The 19,759-nt window shown below is 42.7% G+C and overlaps 1 protein-coding gene across 10 annotated transcripts in view; it reads left to right on the forward strand.

Annotated features, from left to right (window-relative positions):
* ttll5 (tubulin tyrosine ligase-like family, member 5) overlaps nt 1-19,759 on the forward strand; it is a 55,698-nt gene that overhangs the window by 11,943 nt on the left and 23,996 nt on the right. For 6 of the 10 annotated variants that reach the window (XM_074661574.1, XM_074661582.1, XM_074661576.1 and 3 more), the window contains exons 12-26: nt 63-170; nt 7,197-7,278; nt 7,570-7,631; nt 11,000-11,094; nt 11,654-11,695; nt 12,701-12,808; nt 13,772-13,863; nt 14,443-14,505; nt 15,164-15,312; nt 15,563-15,824; nt 17,691-17,808; nt 18,235-18,381; nt 18,504-18,595; nt 18,724-18,857; nt 19,132-19,716. In XM_074661574.1, the coding sequence (XP_074517675.1) occupies nt 63-170; nt 7,197-7,278; nt 7,570-7,631; nt 11,000-11,094; nt 11,654-11,695; nt 12,701-12,808; nt 13,772-13,863; nt 14,443-14,505; nt 15,164-15,312; nt 15,563-15,824; nt 17,691-17,808; nt 18,235-18,381; nt 18,504-18,595; nt 18,724-18,857; nt 19,132-19,716 (2,139 nt within the window). The remainder of the gene's footprint in view (nt 1-62; nt 171-7,196; nt 7,279-7,569; nt 7,632-10,999; nt 11,095-11,653; nt 11,696-12,700; nt 12,809-13,771; nt 13,864-14,442; nt 14,506-15,163; nt 15,313-15,562; nt 15,825-17,690; nt 17,809-18,234; nt 18,382-18,503; nt 18,596-18,723; nt 18,858-19,131; nt 19,717-19,759) is intronic. The other 4 variants (XM_074661584.1, XM_074661581.1, XM_074661577.1 and 1 more) reach the window with 4 other exon arrangements.

Below are 19,759 nucleotides of genomic sequence, written 5' to 3' on the forward strand. Positions count from 1 at the left end.
AACCAAAACATAAAAATTCTTGAGTGCTACAGTATATCATCTCTTAATGTTGTCTATTCCAGTGCTGATGAGACAGGTGGAGGACGTCATCATCAAAGCTGTGCTGAGTGCCGAACTACAGATAGCCACCGCCTGCAAGATGTTTGTTCCCCACAAGACAAACTGCTTCGGTAGTCATTTCATATTCTTCTTAAAATGTTTTTAACCATCAGTAAGTAAATCAAACAAGTCCATCAAACCTGCACTGATCAGTGGCTCGTTTGAAGGTGAAAGACGTCATGTGAAACAAGCTGCCAGGGAAAGGTGTTTTGAAGTGGGGTTGTATGAGGTAATTATCCATAGTCAGCTTGGAGAAGCAGACAGGATGAAAGCAAAGCATTGTACTGCTGTGGAAGGGGCCGGCAGCAAAACGTATTTTAGCCGCCTAAAAGAAAGTCCCACCTAAAACAATCTATATCAGTTTATTTTCGCAACTTTACCTTGCCAACGGGGAACTGAAGCCGTTGTATCCATCTCTGCTCTCGCCATAGCCACCAGACTTTATTGAAAGAAACAGTAATTTTACCTTGCAGAACATGGGGATTCTGGTCTATTGTGCCTCGAACGATTAGGTTGTTTGTGTTATTGTGCAACTTTGGCGAGTCCGAACTTGCCAAAGTCACACAATGACCCAATCAAACTAACCGATCGAGGCAGCAGTGAACCAGCAACTCCCGTCTTCTGCGATGTAAAATTACAGTTTTTTTCAATGGAGTCTGGTTGCTTTGGCGAGAGCATATATAACGGCTTCAGTTCCCCATTGGAAACATAGACTGTATAGCTGTCTGACTGCAAGGTAAAGTGGTGTAAATATTCTAAAAATAGCGCACACTCAAACTGATGTTGACTTTTTTAGGTGGGCCTTTCTTTTAGGCAGCTAAAAATTGTGGTTTTGCTGTCAGCCCCGTCTACAGCAGTACATTGCTTTGGTTCTGTGCGGTAACTCCAGTCTGCTTCACCAAACTGGTGGTTGCGTGCCGACCGTCATCTACTGTAGGTAATACACTGACTAAGGATAAGTACCTCATACAACCCCACTTCAAAACACCCGAACTATCCCTTTAAGAATTGCAGCTTCGCAAGAATTTCTTTTAGATGAAATTCCCTTTTATGCCCACACTGCAGATACACTCACAAATACTTAGTCACACACTCAACCCCACCCCTCACATTTCCTTTCAGTTTCATATTCATTGTCCAGCAGTTCCTCTATACTATTTCTCCACTGAGCCGAGCTGAGGCTGCAGACAGTCGCTCCTCAGTGTGGAGCCTTCCTGCCTGCTGCTGCCCTCTGACTGGCTGCCGGGTCGTGGAGGGCCTATTGACTGAAGCAGGAATTTGCTTCCTCCTCCTCTGTTGCCATTCAGGTCTGCCTGATTTAGGCTGACTGTTTTCTTGGCTGCTCCTGCCTAGCATTGGGCTCGTGTGAACTCCATTTCGGAGCCATTACCCGTGTTGGTGTTGGCACTAATTGTCTGCGCTCTCTCTCTCTGTCTGGCAGTCTCTCTGAGATTTTGGGGTTTGAAAGCGAGCGCGTTGGCCAAGCCTCCCTCGACACCGCTGTCTCTTTTTCCTCTTCTCTCGCTGTTTCTGTTTGTTTATGATTCTCCCTCTCCTGCTCACACTCTCTTTCACCTCTCAGATGTTAGAAAAAATAAAGGGATTTTGAAGTTGTGACAGGCTTCTGTAGACATAATAGCCCCCCTGATTGGTGGTTGTTTGGGCGCTAGCAGCGTGGACTCACACCATCAGACGGTCGCCTGCATAAAGATGCTATCTGCACCCTGAGCATAACTGCTAGGGTGGAAAAACACATTAGCCCAGGGTGTGAATGTTGACCATGCAGGTATTTACAGGGAAATGTGGCTTACCGAGCCTCAACCTGGCTCTCATACACACGTGATGAATGAACAACCAGATGACACATATCTTTGGTGCGATAGAAAAACAAGTTTGCTCTTATTCTCATTCATTCACTCATTCAGGTTAGCCTGGAATATTTGTTTATACAGACATCCCCATGTCCCAACAGAGTACTGCAGGAATGAGTCCCTAAAACACAGAAATTAGGTGTTTTTTAATGGGCTTCTGGTTAGATGCCTGAAATAAGGTCTGTAGTTAAAGGACCAGTATGTAACAATTGGGGGATCTATTGGCAGAAATGGAATATAATATTAATAACTATGTTTTCTTTAGTGTTTAATCACCTGGAAATAAGACTTGTTGTATTTACGTTACCTTAGAATGAGCCCTTCATATCTACATAGGGAGCAGGTCCTCTTCACGGAGTCTGCCATGTTTCTACATCCCAGAATGGACAAACCAAACACTGTTAACTTTTCCTGCTTGGGCCGGAGTCGATAACGTTCCTCGCTGCCGTCGGCGACACTCTCTCTCTTGCTTCACCACTCACTTCCCACGTACACACACACTGGCTCTCTTACAACAACTGGCTCTAGAGAGGGCCATTCACGCTTTCGCGTCGGCCACCGTACGTCTTTTACACACTTGGCACATAAGAGAGGCTCCAGTTGGCTGCAATCTGCAACCTCACCGCTAGATACCGAGAGATGAAGAAGAGATTTTAGCGTTTTGTTCTAAAATCAGTAAATACAGTCAGTAAATATCTCACTTGTGAATAATGAAGCTTTTAATTGTCTTAAAAGTGGCTAAATGAGACTACTAAACGTCATCCCACCGAACACCAGTCCGCCTTAAGCGTAGTGGTGGTGACGTAAAGACATGCAACCGTGGTGTAGTTCATTTATAGCCTAACGTTAGCTTTTTATTTCTGATGATTGCATTTACAATTAATAAAAGTGATGTTTATTTGTGTAGATTATGTTACGGAACAGAACGTTAAAGTATCATAAACGTTTGTTCGCCACAGAGCTTATTTTATGCAGTAATCTAAAACCCAATTCAGGTTGGCCTACAAAAATACGTCTTCTCTGCAGCACTCTATCACAAAAATGCTTTATGGAATGCTCAGTGATAACACGTAAATGTACGTACTGCATTGCACCACACTACAAATAGAACTCTGCTCCTGCATCAACAACATCATCTGATATTTCTTCTGTATAGTATAGGATAGGAAATATAGAGTATGAATCTAAAAATGTTGAAGGAAAGTGTGAGAATATGGAAGGAAACACTCAAGCCTACCGATGACACGACACTGGTCTGGGGCCATCTTTTGAGTCGCACATTGGGAGCTCTGGAGGCAGCAACTGTTGGTTTGTTTTGACTCTACTCAGTCCACATTGGATTTGAAATGAAAGGAACAAAGAACAACATAATAACTTTTAGCTTTACGGGTGTTTGAGGGTGTTACCATCCGCGTGCAACAATGTTGAAATCTTATATGTAAGCCTATAGAGACCTGTATAGACATAGATACTGCAGCAGTGTCATTGTGTGGCACAAAAGCAATTAGGTTGTACACCTTCTCCTAAGATATATAATACACTGTGGTCTGCTGTGAACATGCAAGCTACCCTACTTCAGCCGTATCAGTTTACTATTGAATTTAGTGTACTTTTGTTGTCTTCAGATGGCCCCAAGCAAGTTAATTACAGCATTCATAGTCTGTCTACGGGATTAAGTTTCCAGAGACAGACATTGACGGTTCCAGAGGACCACCCTCGTCCTCTCTCCGTTGATCTGTTTCTCCCAGTGTGGTCATGTTGCGTGCGTGAGTATGTATGGACGGTATGAATACAGAGACATGCAGGAACCAGCGTAAAGTATGGGTTTTACAAACACACAGGTCTGACTAAGCTTCAGGGAGTCCAGTCTAGTATCTTTGTGGGCTCTTAAATAAAACCCACCCAAACCACCAAGGAGTCAGTCAGCCCTTGTCAGCTTCAGCTCCCTGTTGCACTTATTCTTACTACTCTCCCACTCCTCCTGCAACCTACAGTACACCCAGCGTTCATCCCGGGCCTCGGCAGCTGCCTGTAATTGTAAACAGGTAAAGGCATCAGAATGCAGGGCAGCAAATAACCGCGAATGTGCCGATAAAAGCAGCCATTGTTTTAGAGGTTTTTATACGGCCCCTGGCTTGTCTGGAAGGGAGCCATGCGAGATCATAAAGCACATTATAATCTTAATTTACTGCAAATTGTTCCCTGCCATTTTAATGTCTATTAATGGCTTTAATACCATGTTTATTGTTTTCAAATGGGATTTCTTCCCTTTGCTCAAATTGCACATCCGTATCTAAATGGGCATACTGTAACAAAAGCTTTTTATAGCTCCGTAATGTCTCATGTGGGAAGAAATAAAAACAACAGATTTTTCGTCTTACATTGGTAAGAAGTGTGTGAGAGTGTGTGTGTCTGTGGGGAAAAAATGCCACCCATGCAGCTCCTTACCGCTGCCGTGTGATTAATGGACAGGCTTTTTGCTGAGGGATGCTGATTACGAGATGTTTTGACTAAGATCTGATTAGCCAAGCCAAAGGCCTATTTTATTACACACAAAACATTCCACTTACTGGTCCTGTGTTCCACTGAACGTCCCTCATTAAGTGCTGAGTGTGGTTGGATCCCCCGTCTGTGAACCACTCTCCCTGTTTTACATTTGTCAGATACTCCCACACTGCACTGCAGCACAGCGCTGGTATGCCTCGTGATGACAGTGTGGCTGCTGTATAATTCAAAATCTTTTAAAGAATGATTAATGGATTGAGTCCTGCTATCATAATAAGGCTGTAGAGTGTTAACTGTTACTTTAATTTGTTGTTTTCATTTGTGGCTCCGCTGTGCTCCCTGCAACAACAATTCAGGGCCAATAATTTCTCTAAGAGTGATGCAAGAGTAATCCAAGTGTCCTCCTCGCCTATGAAGCAAACACACATGAAGGAGACACTTAATGTTGCTGTTGTTGTTGTGGGCCGACCGGCTGCGTGGCCAGGGTGGAGAGATTATTGTTTTAGGGCGTTTTGTCTCTTGTGGTGAAGTTTCCAGCAGCGCCCATCCAATAATAAAACCCCAAAAAAAGCTCTTCATCATCCCTTTACTCTGTCACATTTTGTCTCCTCCTCCTCCCTCTTTAATGGGTGTGATGTGGATGTTCGCTGCCTCTCCTCTCCTTGTCTGTGATGCTTGTTGTGGCCTCTCTGCGGGCACGTTTAACAGCGTGGTCGAGCCATAGAACAAACGTGTCTAGCAGCGAGCGGCTCATGGGGCAGGAGCGGCGTCTGCTCCTAATTGGGGGAAAATGAGCGGCACATGGAGCCTGCTTGTCGGGGGCTGGGTGAGGTGGTGTAACGCCTCCCCATTTTCCCTTGTTGTTGTGGTGCCACTGGTGAGGCGCTACAGGCTCAAACCCATTTATTCCAGTGCTGCGTTCCCCAGGACTAATGCATACTGTTTTATGTGTGCGTTTTTATACAGAAGCGGCTAGAATGGGATAAGCCGGCAAGTGGAAAATGAAATCTCGGTGTCTCTGCTCACTGTTGAGCAGTGGGGGTCCCCACGTCCATCCTCAGAAGCTAAAGAAGTTAAAGATGGCAGTGGCAGCTTCGGTTGCTGCTCTTGGCTCAGGGATGTATGGCAAACTTTGTTCAGTTCCATCATGAAAGTACAGTTTGCAGTTACACCAATTTGGACGCTACCATATGTTGACCTCCTGACCCATGTAATATAGCCTAGTGTGCATTTTTCTCCAACTTGTCTTGATGCAGATGATGAAAAGACGAGTAGAGAAAAACAATTCATGTTTTCAGGAAATCTTAAAAAGAGTACTCAAGCGACTTAGTATTACACTTCAATAAAGTTGGGGGACTCACAAGAGACAGATTAAAAAAGAGCGATCAAAGTGGAAGCAGTCTGGAAAAACCCTGGAGCTTAAATTTCCTATAATGCAATTCGATAGCATCTTTCGTTAGAGTCTCACTGTCTGGTAAATGCACGAGTCTTTCAAACTCCATGCCCCCATTTTGTAGTACTCCTCATGATGAGGGAACTTATCTTGTGTCAACTCTGTGCATTGTCAACTACTTGATATTTGTTAGGCATTGCCTCGACAATCTGTATGGCCAGATTTGTTTTGCAGATATCTACAATAAGTAATAAGTACAGCCACATAAATTGAACTCATCTTGTTAAATTATAATCGCCCAGCCTAAAACATTATTCAACCAAGTGCAATATAAAGCCATTCCTCGCCATCACGCTGCCTTTTGTTTGCCTCGTGCTTAACACTGGCACTGACCTGAGATGCTAGAACAAACAATGCCGGTTCTGGCAGCTTTGAAACCTCCAACCCCCCCTGACACAGTCTATTCTTTTGAAGTGCCATTACTGGGATTTTTCCCCTGGCTCTATGACTGGGTTTTGCCCGATCCCTGTAAAATACTGTGGTTTGCCTGCACGCTGCTGCTGGGGCCGGCGGGTCGTTGGCTTACAGGGTGACACTCCCCAGAGCAGTGTGAGGGCTTTCATAGGCCAACTCTGTCGCAGTGAGCCATATATATCAGTCAGTGAAACAAGAGGGAAAATTGGGACAGAATGGATGATTTTTTTACACAGGGAACTTCCTGACCACTTTGTAAAAAGGCTTTTATTGTGTCACTCAGTGCTAAGCTATTATTGGAGTGAAATATATACAATATACTTGGGACATGCTGTCACATTTCCAGCTTTGTACTTCTGGAGTTCATATTTTATTGCCCCAGTTGGGTAAGATACTAACTTTCTGACGGGGGTGAAGCTTTTTCTGGTACCCATTAAAGCGTCATCCCTCTTGTTAATACGTAGTGACAATATGTAGACTGCTTAACCTCCCCAGTCATGAGAAAATGACTGACTGCATGTATGAAAATATTCACAGCCACAGTGTGTTTTTGATCTACCGTCTTACGTAAGCAGCTTCATGACAGATGAAATGTGTATGTACTTAGTTAATGTAATTGAGCCAATCCCTCAGTAGCAGGCTTTGGTGAATGTTTCTCTCTTGAGTGATTGGGGATATAACATGCGTGTAATCAGTAGCAGAAAGGCGCAGGCCATGTTGCCAAATGCCACATAATGGGGCTATGATAAAACTCTAGTGACTTTGATAGCCTTCATTCTTTATTTTCAGTGAGTAGATTTACTTCCCGGTCTGTGGTGAAAACCGTTTGATTCATCTTGTGTTTCCCCCTGTAGAACTGTACGGTTTTGACGTGCTCATTGACTCCAACCTCAAACCCTGGTTGTTAGAGGTGAACCTTTCTCCCTCCCTGGCCTGGTGAGTGACACCGTCTTAATCATTTGATTCTTTATTTAGTCGTTTCAGGAGAACCTCTTACTGAAACTGTTTCTTTTACCCTACCAGCTCAAACGAGGCTTTTCTTTGAATATGCAACCCAAAAGAAAAGGATGTTAATAAAATGCCACATTGAGTCAGTTTAGCAGTTTAGTCAAGGTCACGCAACAGATCTGTATCTTCTTACAGTTGACTCATTTCCTCTACTCTGTGTATGTGTATGTGCTGTCATTTTCTTATTTGTTTCTTTGTTTCCCACTTATGTACTAACAGTGATGCGCCCTTGGATCTGAAGATAAAGGCCAGCATGATTGCAGACATGTTTTCGCTTGTTGGTGAGTACATGCTGAAACCATTAAATTGAATTAAATTAAATTAAATATTACAATTACAGATTTGTATTACTAAGAATGCATACATTTTGAAATAATCCACCAACAAAAAAAATCAAAATTAAGATGAAACATCTGGATTTCAGGAGTCAATATTTTTTAGCAACATACTGTAGGGTCAGTCATATTCAGAGCAAACACATTTACACTGACTAAGATGTTCTTAGATACTTAAAGCTTTAATTAATAATCAATTTTACCATTATGTATCTAAGAACATCTCGATTACTTTAGATATGAATGGAAAAAAATACATAATAGGTAAAAATATATAATATTTTGCTTGAGGTACAATCAGAGATTATTCATTGCTAAATTATATAATTGTGTTAATTTGGAGAAGCTACTTTAAAATGAAATGTGCTGCAATTATGCTGTGTTTTCTTCACTAACCTCACTCAAAAGGCGTAGATGCTAGCTGTCCTTACTTGTAACCGGCAGGTTTTAACCAGGTGGAGACAGTCGTCTATTGTTTAAGGCTTAATGATTCTTTTCATTCCACTTGGTCTGTTTGTGCAAATTGCCTAAAATAGCTGTATGGCTTCATAATAGGAGCTCCAGTGTTGAGAGAGAATAAACCGCAGACTTCATTAATTAACATCAAATGACTCACGGACAAAATTGTCAACAGAGGCCTTAGTTGTTTTGCAGTCATTAAGCTTTCTGGAGAAACTGGATCCGACATGTCAAACTAAAGCAATCTTGCGCATTAAGATACAAAAAATGCCTGGCCCAAGGCAGAGATAAACACTGTTTATACAACAGTGTTTGTAGCAGGGAATGAGATGGGTCTCTGTTACGTCTCCTCCCATCTTAATTATTGAATTCTCATGCAGATGAAAAGCTTATTGTAGTATTTTGTGATGTGTAACTTTAAACTGAGGAGAATATCATACCTTGACAGCTTGTCTATATCTCTGTAGATGAGAGTTAAAAGTGCACATGTAGCAAAAAAAGAGACAAATATTAACCCAACTTTCACATCTCTTGATTACTCAGCTTCACTTAATCCTCTGATTTATCCTTATTACCATTCACAGGATACATGGAGCCCACTGATTAGCAGGCATCCATCTAAACTGGCACTGAACCATTAAGTCTGTCTGTGGTCTCAGCCTAATGATATTAAAGGAATGGCTATTGTGTGTGTGTGTGTGTGAGTGCACATTATGTGTGCGTGTCTTAGCCTAGGCCATGCTGTGGCTTGAAGCCCTCCCTCTGGCTCATTAAATGAAAGAGTAGAATCATAAATTGCCAGTTATCTTTGGACGGAGACGTTACTGCGGGTCTGGGGAAAATGAGCAGTGGCATGTAAAACATAGCACATCTATTATGTACCAAACAAACTAAGTCGCTGTTGGCTGATAACACTTGGGCCGCATCCCAGACCTGTAAATAATGACAGCATTCCATTAGCATTCATTTTCCGCCTGTGTGAAGCTGTCAGCTCCGTGTCGCCCGTGTTTGTAATAATTGCTGTGTTTAGGCAAGAGCGTGGCGGGGGCCTCTGATTCTTACCTGACGGCTTGGATGAGGTAGTAGCCTCAGGCTCCAAGCTGTCAATAGACGTAATTCACTTCAAGTGTAACGGCAAGATGCAACATAAACATATTCTTTTTTACATTTCACTCTTACCACTGGTTGGCCTTGAGGGAGTGTGGGAATTAATAAACAGAAGATCATAGATTTAAATCTGATTGACTGGGTGGGAACATCTTAGTGGGAAATGTGAATTACAAACATTTTTCCCCATCCCTATCAACTACCACTAGAATGTAAATGTGTGGAGCTAAATCCAAAGTAGAGTCACAATAAGAAAGCATATCTTCTTTCCCTGAAAAATTAAAGGAATAGTTTAATAGTTTAATAGTTTTTTGTTAAGCGGTCTAAGTTTTAAAGCTAAAGTGAAGATACTGGCATCATATGAAACTACAAAATCCATTGGTACCAACCATGCCATAGTAGCTTGACGTCAAGGAGGTTAAATAACGCTCCAAACTTGGGCCTAAATTTTGGCAAGGGAAAAACAGTCATGGCCATTTTCAAAGGGGTCCCTTGACCTCTGACCTCAAGATATGTGAATGAAAATGGGTTCTATGGGTACCCACGAGTCTCCCCATTACAGACATGCCCACTTTATGATAATCACATGCAGTTTGGGGAAAGTCATAGTCAAGTCAGCACACTGACACACTGACAGCTGTTGTTGCCTGTTGGGCTGCAGTTTATCATGTTATGATTTGAGCACATTTTTTATGCTAAATGCAGTACCTGTGAGGGTTTCCGGACAATATTTGTTAATAATAAAATAATAAATTTATACATACATTTGCATAAAGCAGCATATTTGCCCACTCCTATGTTGATAAGAGTATTAAATACTTGACAAATCTCCATTTAAGGTACATTTTGAACAGATACAAAATGTGCGATTAATCATGAACAATCATGCGATTAATCCCGATTAAATATCGATTGAGAAAGTTGTTACTAATAAATATCAGTTTTATAAGGGGTTTTATAAGGGGTACGAGTACAAGATCCTCGAGCTTAGCTTAGCATAAAGGCTGGAAACAAGCGGCTTGACTGGCTCTGTCCGACAGTAACAAAATACCCCTACCAGCATCTCTAAAGCTCACAAAGTAACACGTTTAATCTATTCTTATAACAATCGAAGTTCAAGTTTTATCAGGATACGAGCTGTACGGTAACATCCTAGAGTCTCCGCTGGTTGCCTGACAACCGCTCAGAGAGAATAAATAGTCCGACAAGTAACCTCCCATAAAACATCTAATTTGTACGGATCAAACAAACAAGAATGGCGTGTTTATTGGTGCACTTTATAGTTTCTGGTAGGCAGATTTAGTTAACTTTAGAGCCGAGCTACCTGTTTCCTCCAGTTTCTAGTCTTTATGCTAAACTAAGCTACGCTAACCAGCTGCTAGCTTTATATTTAACGGACAGATATGACAGTGATATCAATCCTCTCATCTAACTCTCGGCAAGGAAGTTTATTTTCCAGAATGTACAACTATTCCTTTAAAGGAAGGTCATATCAAAACATGTATTCCTTTTCCAAGTAAAAAGTTTTGAAAGTAAATATAATGTCTTTGAACGAGCACGACATTGTTGAAGATATTGTTTTGATTTACATGTAATTTATGGCCTCCGTGACCCTCGCTCCACTTTGGTCTTCTTGCACCAACATTGAAGATCTGATGCAATATATGAAGATCATGAGAATGAGTAACATGTTTTAAGACCTGATGTCATTGATATACCCCCTTTATGGCTCCACTGTGTCCCCGCAGGCTTTGTGTGTCAGGACCCCCTGTCGAGACAACCACGCTCTGACCGAGTCACCCTGGACCCCAGCCTCAAGCACCCAGCAGCCCAAAAAACACAGGTACTGGATGCTCACACACACACAGCAAAGAGCTGAGCCAAGTGTTGCACTCATTCACCCTTCCTTGTGAAACATTCCCATTCTTGTCTTCGTCTCCGTGTTGCTTACAGTACATTCCTGCCACTGCCATTGAGCTCTTCTTCTGCCCTCATGGAAAATTCACTGTAATGCAAAACAACTGCTAATGTAATTACACTGTTTGAGTGACATCAGTATGTAAGTGCTACACTCTGTGGCTTTATTGTTTTATCATTTCTAATCAAGTGACTAATGCTCTCTCTGGGTCTTGTTGCTTAATGATGCCACAACAGCTAATGCACTTGGCTCCCTCCGCTCGACTACTGCACCCAGATTTGGCGCAGGATCTGCTGGAGTGAGATTACTTAATCAGACAGATTTCTGCTCCACCTTATATTGTGTAAAGGGCCTGTTTAGACATACAGTAACAGTGTTTCATTGTCGCGTGTTGATGGAGCGTGCACGCCGCGGCTTCACCAAGGTTAAACGGTAATGCTGATGCTCACCCACCACTCACTGTCTTCGTCCATTGCCTCTTTAGAAACTTCTTTCTGCAGCGACAGCCACTGCGCACAGCAGAATGGTGAGTTTTCTTCAGACTCAGACATATTAATCTTCTTTTGCCTTGTTCCTTTGCAATTCCCTGATGCCTGTTACATTACCGGTAAGAAATTGCTCACTGCTTTTGGCTTATTTGATTATGCGGCATTACTGTTTTTCATAGTGACAGACACAGGCAGACAGATCGATTCCTAATGCTATATTTAATAGAATTCTCATTACATTAGCAAAGTGGCCTTAGTAAGCAATTGTTTTGAATGCCGCAATGCACCATTTGATCCAAAACTCAGAGACTTTGTTGTACAGAGTTACATATCAAAACCACAGAGGCTGTTGTAGAACCTCAGTGAACCTCTCCTCTCCCTTTACTCTGATTAGGGGCAACAGATGAGTCTTTTTTTGAGGGATTAGGCCTTGTCACTTTTTGGCTGCCTTTGTATCCCCCCAGCCGCGTCAGACAAATTAAATGTAATCCCCCTGCTATTTAGATGACAAATTCTGTTTGTGATCCTGTGGGGTTGTGCCCTTCTGTCTGGCCCGAGTTCCAACCTGCATGCCAAAGCTGTCAATCACAGCCTGGTAGTGCATGCAGCAGGGAGGCAGCCAGGAATGCCAATGCATAACAAAAATGCTTCATTTATGTGACAGGGAGGAAAGAAGAGAGGGTATTTTTTTGTTACACAAGCTGTAGTTTTCACATTTTTCCATTTATAAATGAGTTTTGTGTTTCACATTAATAGGTTGTCGGTAACAGATGACATCTTTACCGAAAATCTAAGAATTGCAACTATTCTTACAACCTTTGAGCAGAACTCATTTATTTAATATTGGCAGATATTTATACGATACGATACGATACGATACAATTCATTTAGCATCCATAGGCAGCTCAGTTTGAGAAAAAGTAAACATACAATAGACATACTGTTACCATGAACAGACAGACAAGTAAGACCCATCGTTGGAAAGATGACTGACAGTACATGGTGGGCATTAGTTTATAGTGATTTTGTCTTCTCCCCTGTAGCGACAGAGGCCCGCATCAGCCAGTAACTCAGAAACAGAGGGGTCGAAAGAAAAACTAGGACCTAAACAAGGCCAGGGAGTCAGCACTCTGACCTTGACTGCTGAGGAGGTAAGGCCTTTACAGTGGTAGTGTTTGACATGATGTGTGTGACTTTGTTAAATTAAAGGGATAGTCCAGGTGTTTTTAAGTGGGGTTGTATGAGGTACTTATCCATAGTCAGTGAATTACCTACAGTAGATGACGGTCGGCACGCCCCCAGTTTGGAGAAGCAGACAGGATGAAAGCAAAGCATTGTACTGCTGTGGACGGGGCCGGCAGCAAAATGTATTTTAGCCGCCTAAAAGAAAGGCCCACCTAAAAAAGTCAATATCAGTTTAAGTGTACGCTATATTTAGAATATTTTAACTTTAGCTTGATGTCAGTCCGCCCTTTCCGACGTGGAACTGAAGCCGTTGTGTCCATCTATGCTCTCGCCGAAGTCACCACACTCCATTGAAAAAACTGTAATTTGACCTCACAGAACACGGAGGCTGCTGGTCTACCGCTGCTGCGATTTGTTTGTTTGTGTTAATGTGTGACTTTGGTTAGTTCGGATTCACCAAAGTCACACAACAGCACAAACAAACTAACCAATCGAGGCAGCGGTAGACCAGCAACCCCTGTGTTCTGCAAGGTAAAATTACAGTTTTTTTCAATGGAGTCTGGTTGTTTTGGTGAGAGCATAGATAAAGGCATCTGTTCCCCGTCGGAAATATAGACTGTATAGCTGTCTCGTGGCAAGATAAAGTAGGGAAAATATTCTAAATATAGCGTACACTTAAACTGATATTGTTTTTTTTTAGGTGGGCCTTTCTTTTCGGTGGCTAAAATACGTTTTCCTGCTGGCTTCCATGTGGTAAATCCTGTTTGATTTCCTGTTTAAACACTGACTTTGGATAAGTACCTCATAAACCCCTCTTCAATACACCCAAACTGTCCCTTTAAAGATATTACGGGAACCTGAACGTACAGTAACTCATTAAAACTGTGTCTAATTCAGTACACGTCCTTTGTTTTCTTCCACTAATATAGATCAAAGTGCTGAGGAGGATAAAGGAAGAGTACGAGAGACGAGGAGGCTTCGTTAGAATCTTCCCCACCGCAGAAACATGGGAGCTCTATGGGTACGCCGAGCCAAGAAGGAACAGACAGATACTTGTAATCCCCAAGGGGTGTTTGTCTATAAAGTTACTCATTATTAATACAGTCTTCAAATAAGTGGGGCACTTAGGCTAAATGAATGCAGTCAGTGCCTAAAGCCAGACCACACGACTCCTCTTGACTGTCACTAATTGAGCCGCCAGACTAAGGTGTAGCTACAGAGTTGATATTTGTTGAACTCTTGTGTATTATGTTCCAAGAAAGGCTTAAATCAGACAGAGACTTTTATGTTGAAATGGCATTGGAGCCCTTATTGGAGAGGAAATCTGTTTTTGTGCTTATAATTCATATTCCTATATGAGGATTTGTTGCTTGATTAGATCCATGGCTCTCTTTAGCGGCAGGGATTTTGTGGCATTTTTTAAAGCATATTATTGAGCCTTCTGGGGAATTATTGTTGCATTTAACAGCGGCTGCTTCCGGAGTCGCTATATCACAGAAGCCTCATTTTTAACACATTTGCCGCAAATAAAGAGGCCGAGGCTCGTCGGGGCTCCTTCCTTTATGATTATTGTAATTTGCTTATTATCTTCTTCTCTCAGAGGATATCTGGAGTCCAAGACATCAATGAACTTCATGTTGGCAAACAGACTTTTCCATGGAAGGTAAGCATTTCCATTGTGGTTGGGGATTGGGGATTAAATCTCTCCATCAGTTTGCGGAGGCGGTTGGATTCGAACGTGGCGTTTGTTTGGTCTTTCGGTTGGATAGGTGAGAGGAACAGCTGAAAAGACGCAGCACAGTCAACTTTTCCAGCGTGCGCCCAATGTCTATGTGGCATTGCGGCGGCGATTTGGGGGCAGTAGGGGAAAGACAATTATAGTTGAACTGTGCCTATTTATTGAACCACATTTTTGTTATTGTAATACAGCATGCATTTAAGTTATTTGAATCAGTATGGGCTTTCGAGTTTTAACCACAGCTTTGACTATTGCACAGTATTGTCTGGAGATTTGGTCCCCAACTAAGCCCATCTATGATTTTTCCATATTCGTTAGGTAGCCAGATTAGGGAAACATTTGTTGCTGCAAGACCTCAGTTAGTATTTGCCATTTCTCTTCTCTCCTTTGGACCATCACTGTGTCTCATGTCAACTTCTGGACAAGCTACTCAACCACACTAATCTTTCTCAGAACTGGCTTCAGTTTAAGTTGAAATTTATAACCGTTTCTCTGCTTTGTAAGTGTCAACGGTGATACACATATAAATCATTATAGTTGTTGTTATTACCAGCGTGTTGACATGTGTTGTTCTGTCTCTCAGGAATGTGAACGAGAATGTGCAGCTGCAGGTGGACGCCGTCCACGGCTGTCACGTTGTGCAGTACGAGAGGAAGCTGCCGTCTCTGGAGGCGCGTAAGAGGAGACAGCGCCACCTGACTCATCGCTCTGCTGCAAGGAAGAAGAAATCGGGTAGGCCTGATGTGTTCCGCCTCAATTCAGGAAGGAGTGTAGCTAAGTGGGACAACATCACACACACTTTTGCTTCCAACAAATAACTCCCCTGTGTCACCGTAAGGTTGGCCAAATATGACTCCGAATGAGTTCATTTCATTGCAGCAACATCAGAAACCCTATTTTGAGTGCATGTGTGTGTACTTTATCCAAAATGCCAGTGATGCAACTGACATTTGTCTTTCCTTTGCAATGCTGCATACCTCAGGGAAGGAGTCCAAGGCCTCCCCGACTGAGAGCAGCAGTCAGGAGGGAGAGGAGGAGTGCTGCGCTCAGGAGGAAAGAGAGGAGGTGAAACAAGCTCTCGAGCCAGTCTCACACAAGGCTTTGGTAGCAGAGCAAAGAAAACAAGCGGCCACAGCACTGGAGCGCTGCCACAGCGAGGCAGTGTCCAGCTCAGAGGCAGCCGCGCGCAATGCCAGGCCCAGAGTCAACCTGCTCAACATCCTTCAGCAGGGGTGGGACCTCAGGTCAGTCTGTATTCTGGGCTGCTGCTCTCATCTTCCTCCCTTACTGTATTTTCTTTTCCCTATTTATTAGGAAGAGATATGAAGTGCACCAATGCACCTACCAAAGAAGATGAGAAGAAATCGAGTCCCTCTTTACATAGATTAGGTTTGGATCAGTTTGTTTGAGCAGTACTTATGTGTTTCTATGTCTTTATGTTTCAATCATCACCACAGGTTGACCCACCGCCTGTGACTTGCTTTCTAATTGCTGGGGTCAAACAAATGTCATTTCATTGTTTATTTTCCGTGTCAGAAAGTGTAAAAGTCTGCCACATGTTATATCTTTGTATAGAAAATACTAAAGCTGTTAATCGCGATTAATCGCCAATTAATCACACATTTTTTATCTGTCCAAAATGTACCTTAAAGGGAGATTTGCCAAGTATTTAATACTCTACACTTATCAACGTGGGAGAGGACAAATATGCCGGCTTTATGCAAATGTATGTATATATTTATTATTGGAAATCAATTAACAACACAAGACAATGACAAATATTGTCCAGAAACCCTCACAGGTACTGCATTTAGCATAACAAATATGCTCAAATCATAACATGACAAACAGGTAACAACAGCTGTCAGTTTGTCAGTGTGCTGACTTGACTATGACTTGCTCCAAACTGCATGTGATTATCATAAAGTGGGCATGTCTGTAAAGGGGAGACTTGTGGGTACCCATAGTACCCATTTTCATTCACATATCTTGAGGTCAGAGGTTAAGTGCCCCCTTTGTAAATTGCCATGCCAGTTTTTCCTCGCCAAAATTTAGCCTAACTTTGGAGCGTTATTTAACCTCCTTCGCGACAAACTGGTATGACATGGTTGGTACCAATGGATTCCTTAGGATTTGTAGTTTCATATGTTTCACTCTAACTTTAAAACTGAGCGCGCTACAACCTAGAAATCGTAAGTTGCGTTCAAGAAATTAGTAGCGTTAAAATTAATTTGCGTTAATGCGTTATTATGGTGTTAACTTTTTAAATATTTAATTTTTCTATTTAACTTTCTGTGCTTTTGGTAGTTCCTCAGTCTAAAGTGACTGATAGCTTAATTGGTTTTGAGCAAGTGTAGATGAAAGAACCATCATAAGAACTTTGTCAGAAGGTAAGAAAGCTTGATCTTGCACTTTTATTAATTACCATAATTACTAGAGTGAGGAGTGAGGGGAGCTGTGGTAAGATGATATCAACACACATAAGGCTCTCCAAATGGACCGAGTATAAAAACATCTTAACTTTTCATATATTCTATAATTTAAATCTAGACACCAGATATTCTATACACTGTCAAACACATACAACACGCTGTACATACTACTATACCTAAGTGCAACGAAGGCTGCGGTCTGATGGTGATTTTAAAAGTGTGCCTGAAATTATAATTTGAGGTGGAATTACAACAACAAGTCTGAGTTTGTAGAAATTCCTCAGTGCTTGCCAGGACTGTGCATGAAGGAGGGAAATTATAGTACAGCATATCATTGTTTGTGTTTGACAGCTTCTTCCAAAACATTTTTTTTTCGATTACAAATGTTCTGACAGTGCTCTCTACAGGTTCAACCAGGTCAAAGAGACAGTTTATCATTTTGATACCTGCACAGGACAAGATACACTTTGTCTCAACAACTTTTGGCTGAAAGTGATACATACCTGTTTTTGCTTTGATATGTCAGCTCATGAATATATGAATGAGTATAACTGTGGGCTGTTGTAACAGATGTATCACAGATTCCAATGCAACAAGCAGAGGCCCTAGTGGATAATGTTTATGATCAACTCTATCCTTTTCCATTGCTTTACCTATTTTCCCCTCTCTCCTCTCCAGTAAAGTGCAGGCCCGGATGGCCTTTTCCTCCTACCTGCAGCGAGTCCAGCAAAGACTGCTGGCAGAGAGCAGGGCCAACACCACCCCGGCCTGGCCAGACAAGGACAACGACCAAATGGTATAATGATAACTATATTTGAATCTCCTTTTCCTCATAAACAGACATGGGTGGAATACCCTCGGGGCATTGTTTCCCCTGCATGTATATACATGCCAGATTTCCCCTTATTATTATTATTATTCTGTTACTCATATGTACCCTGGCTGTAGCTGAGATGTGTACGAGACATTTGTGGCCACATTGAAGGAAAACGTGGTCTCTGTAGAAGTTGACCTGATTGGAAAGTCTGCATTGTTAGGGCATACATCATCATCATCATCATCATCAGTGACCTCAAACCTTTGGGGGAAATCAACGTGAATTCAAGAGTCAGTCTCTCGGCCGTTACATTCAAAAGTCTCAATGTTTTGAAAGGAGAACACATTGGCAGCTCGAGGGATGAATCAGTGATTCAGGGAAGTGATAATATGAATGTCTGCACAGGAGCTGGTGATTCGCTTCCTGAGACGAGCGGCCAGTAACCTTCAACAAGACATAAAGGTGGTCCTGCCCAGTCGCCAGCTTCCACCCCAAGACCGCAGACGCATCCTGTCCCACCAGCTAGGAGAGTTTATCCACTGTTACAACAAGGTGCCCCTTTCCCAGACTCCGGCTTTACCGCAGAATCACATATCTAAAAGATGATGCAAACATGGGAAACATTATGCGTATATTGCCTATACCTGCTTTCTTATTCTTTCCTATCTTCTCAGGAAACCGAACATGTGGTGAAAAAACAGGAGAGCAGCATAGAGGAGCACTGTGTTAACCCCAGTGTGTTTCAAGAGTATATCACCGCAGCAAGGTTAGTGAATTGGCAAGCCCACTGACCATTGTTCAGTGCTTGGCTCTTTACTGCTCCAGTTATATATGCTACTGACTGAAGAGTGATCTCAATCTGCTATACACATTTATCTTATTTTTCTTTAACAGTGAAAACGATCTGGAGGAAGTACTGACATTCTACACACAGAAAAATAAATCAGCCACCGTCTTCCTAGGAACAAAAGTCAGGAGTGTTAAGAAAGACGTTCATGAAGTAAACGCCTCGGGAAATTCAGGCAACTGTGAGTTCCTCCCGTGTGTTTTTCCCCCCCATATTTTTGTTACTGGAGGTCTGGTTTATGTTTAATATTTTATCATTCAAGCACAGTAAACAGGAATTGTTTAGATTTGTAAACCCCCCCAAAAAGTTAAGGGAAAAAGATTGAGTCATCTAGGGTGAACAAAAGGTCAGCTTCAAACGATTAGAACTCATTGGGGGAAAACAAATGTGTGTCAGAGCCGAGGAATGGCTAACTGGTGATAAAGGAGCTCTGGCTTCTTTCCTCCTTTGAACAGCTCTCCCTGTGGCCAAAAGGGATTCCAGCGCTTCAGAGTCCTCGCTCTCCACGGGGAAAGTCAGCAGTGACCCAGACATCACGTCCGCTGAGAGTCAGCCCTCTGTCCGTGCTGACCACCAACAGGCAGCAGTTAGAACTGGTAAAATCCAGCCAGAGGTCCAGGCCTCCCAGCACTGCTCCAGCTTCCCTGTGACTTTAGACTGCACACATATTCATCCGCAGCACTGCTCCCCCGCCCCGGCGTCCCTGCCTCTCCATTGTCCGCCACCACCGCCGCCGCCGCCACCTCTTCAGCCACCGTCCTATGCACAGTCCCTGGCTAAGTCTCAGTTCTGCCACTCTGAGACTCTCTCTGACCCTCCTGCATACACCCCTGCCCTCGTGGTCACACAGCCCCCGAGAGCAATGTGGACAGCTGTTTCCACTGGCACTAACACAGTTTGTACTGGGCATCCGACCCAGGTGCTCAGGAGGATTCAGTCCTTTACCTCATCGACGTCCAGCTCTGGAGCAGCCTCCTCCATACCGAGTGCCACGCACATCTACAGCCAGAAGCACTCTAGACCCACCTCTGCAGGCCAAGGTAAACTCTACATGCTGTTGTTTTTCAAAATCACTCCCGTGTT

The sequence above is a fragment of the Sebastes fasciatus genome, chromosome 15 (genome assembly GCF_043250625.1).
Source record: "Sebastes fasciatus isolate fSebFas1 chromosome 15, fSebFas1.pri, whole genome shotgun sequence".
NCBI classification, from domain to species: domain Eukaryota; kingdom Metazoa; phylum Chordata; class Actinopteri; order Perciformes; family Sebastidae; genus Sebastes; species Sebastes fasciatus.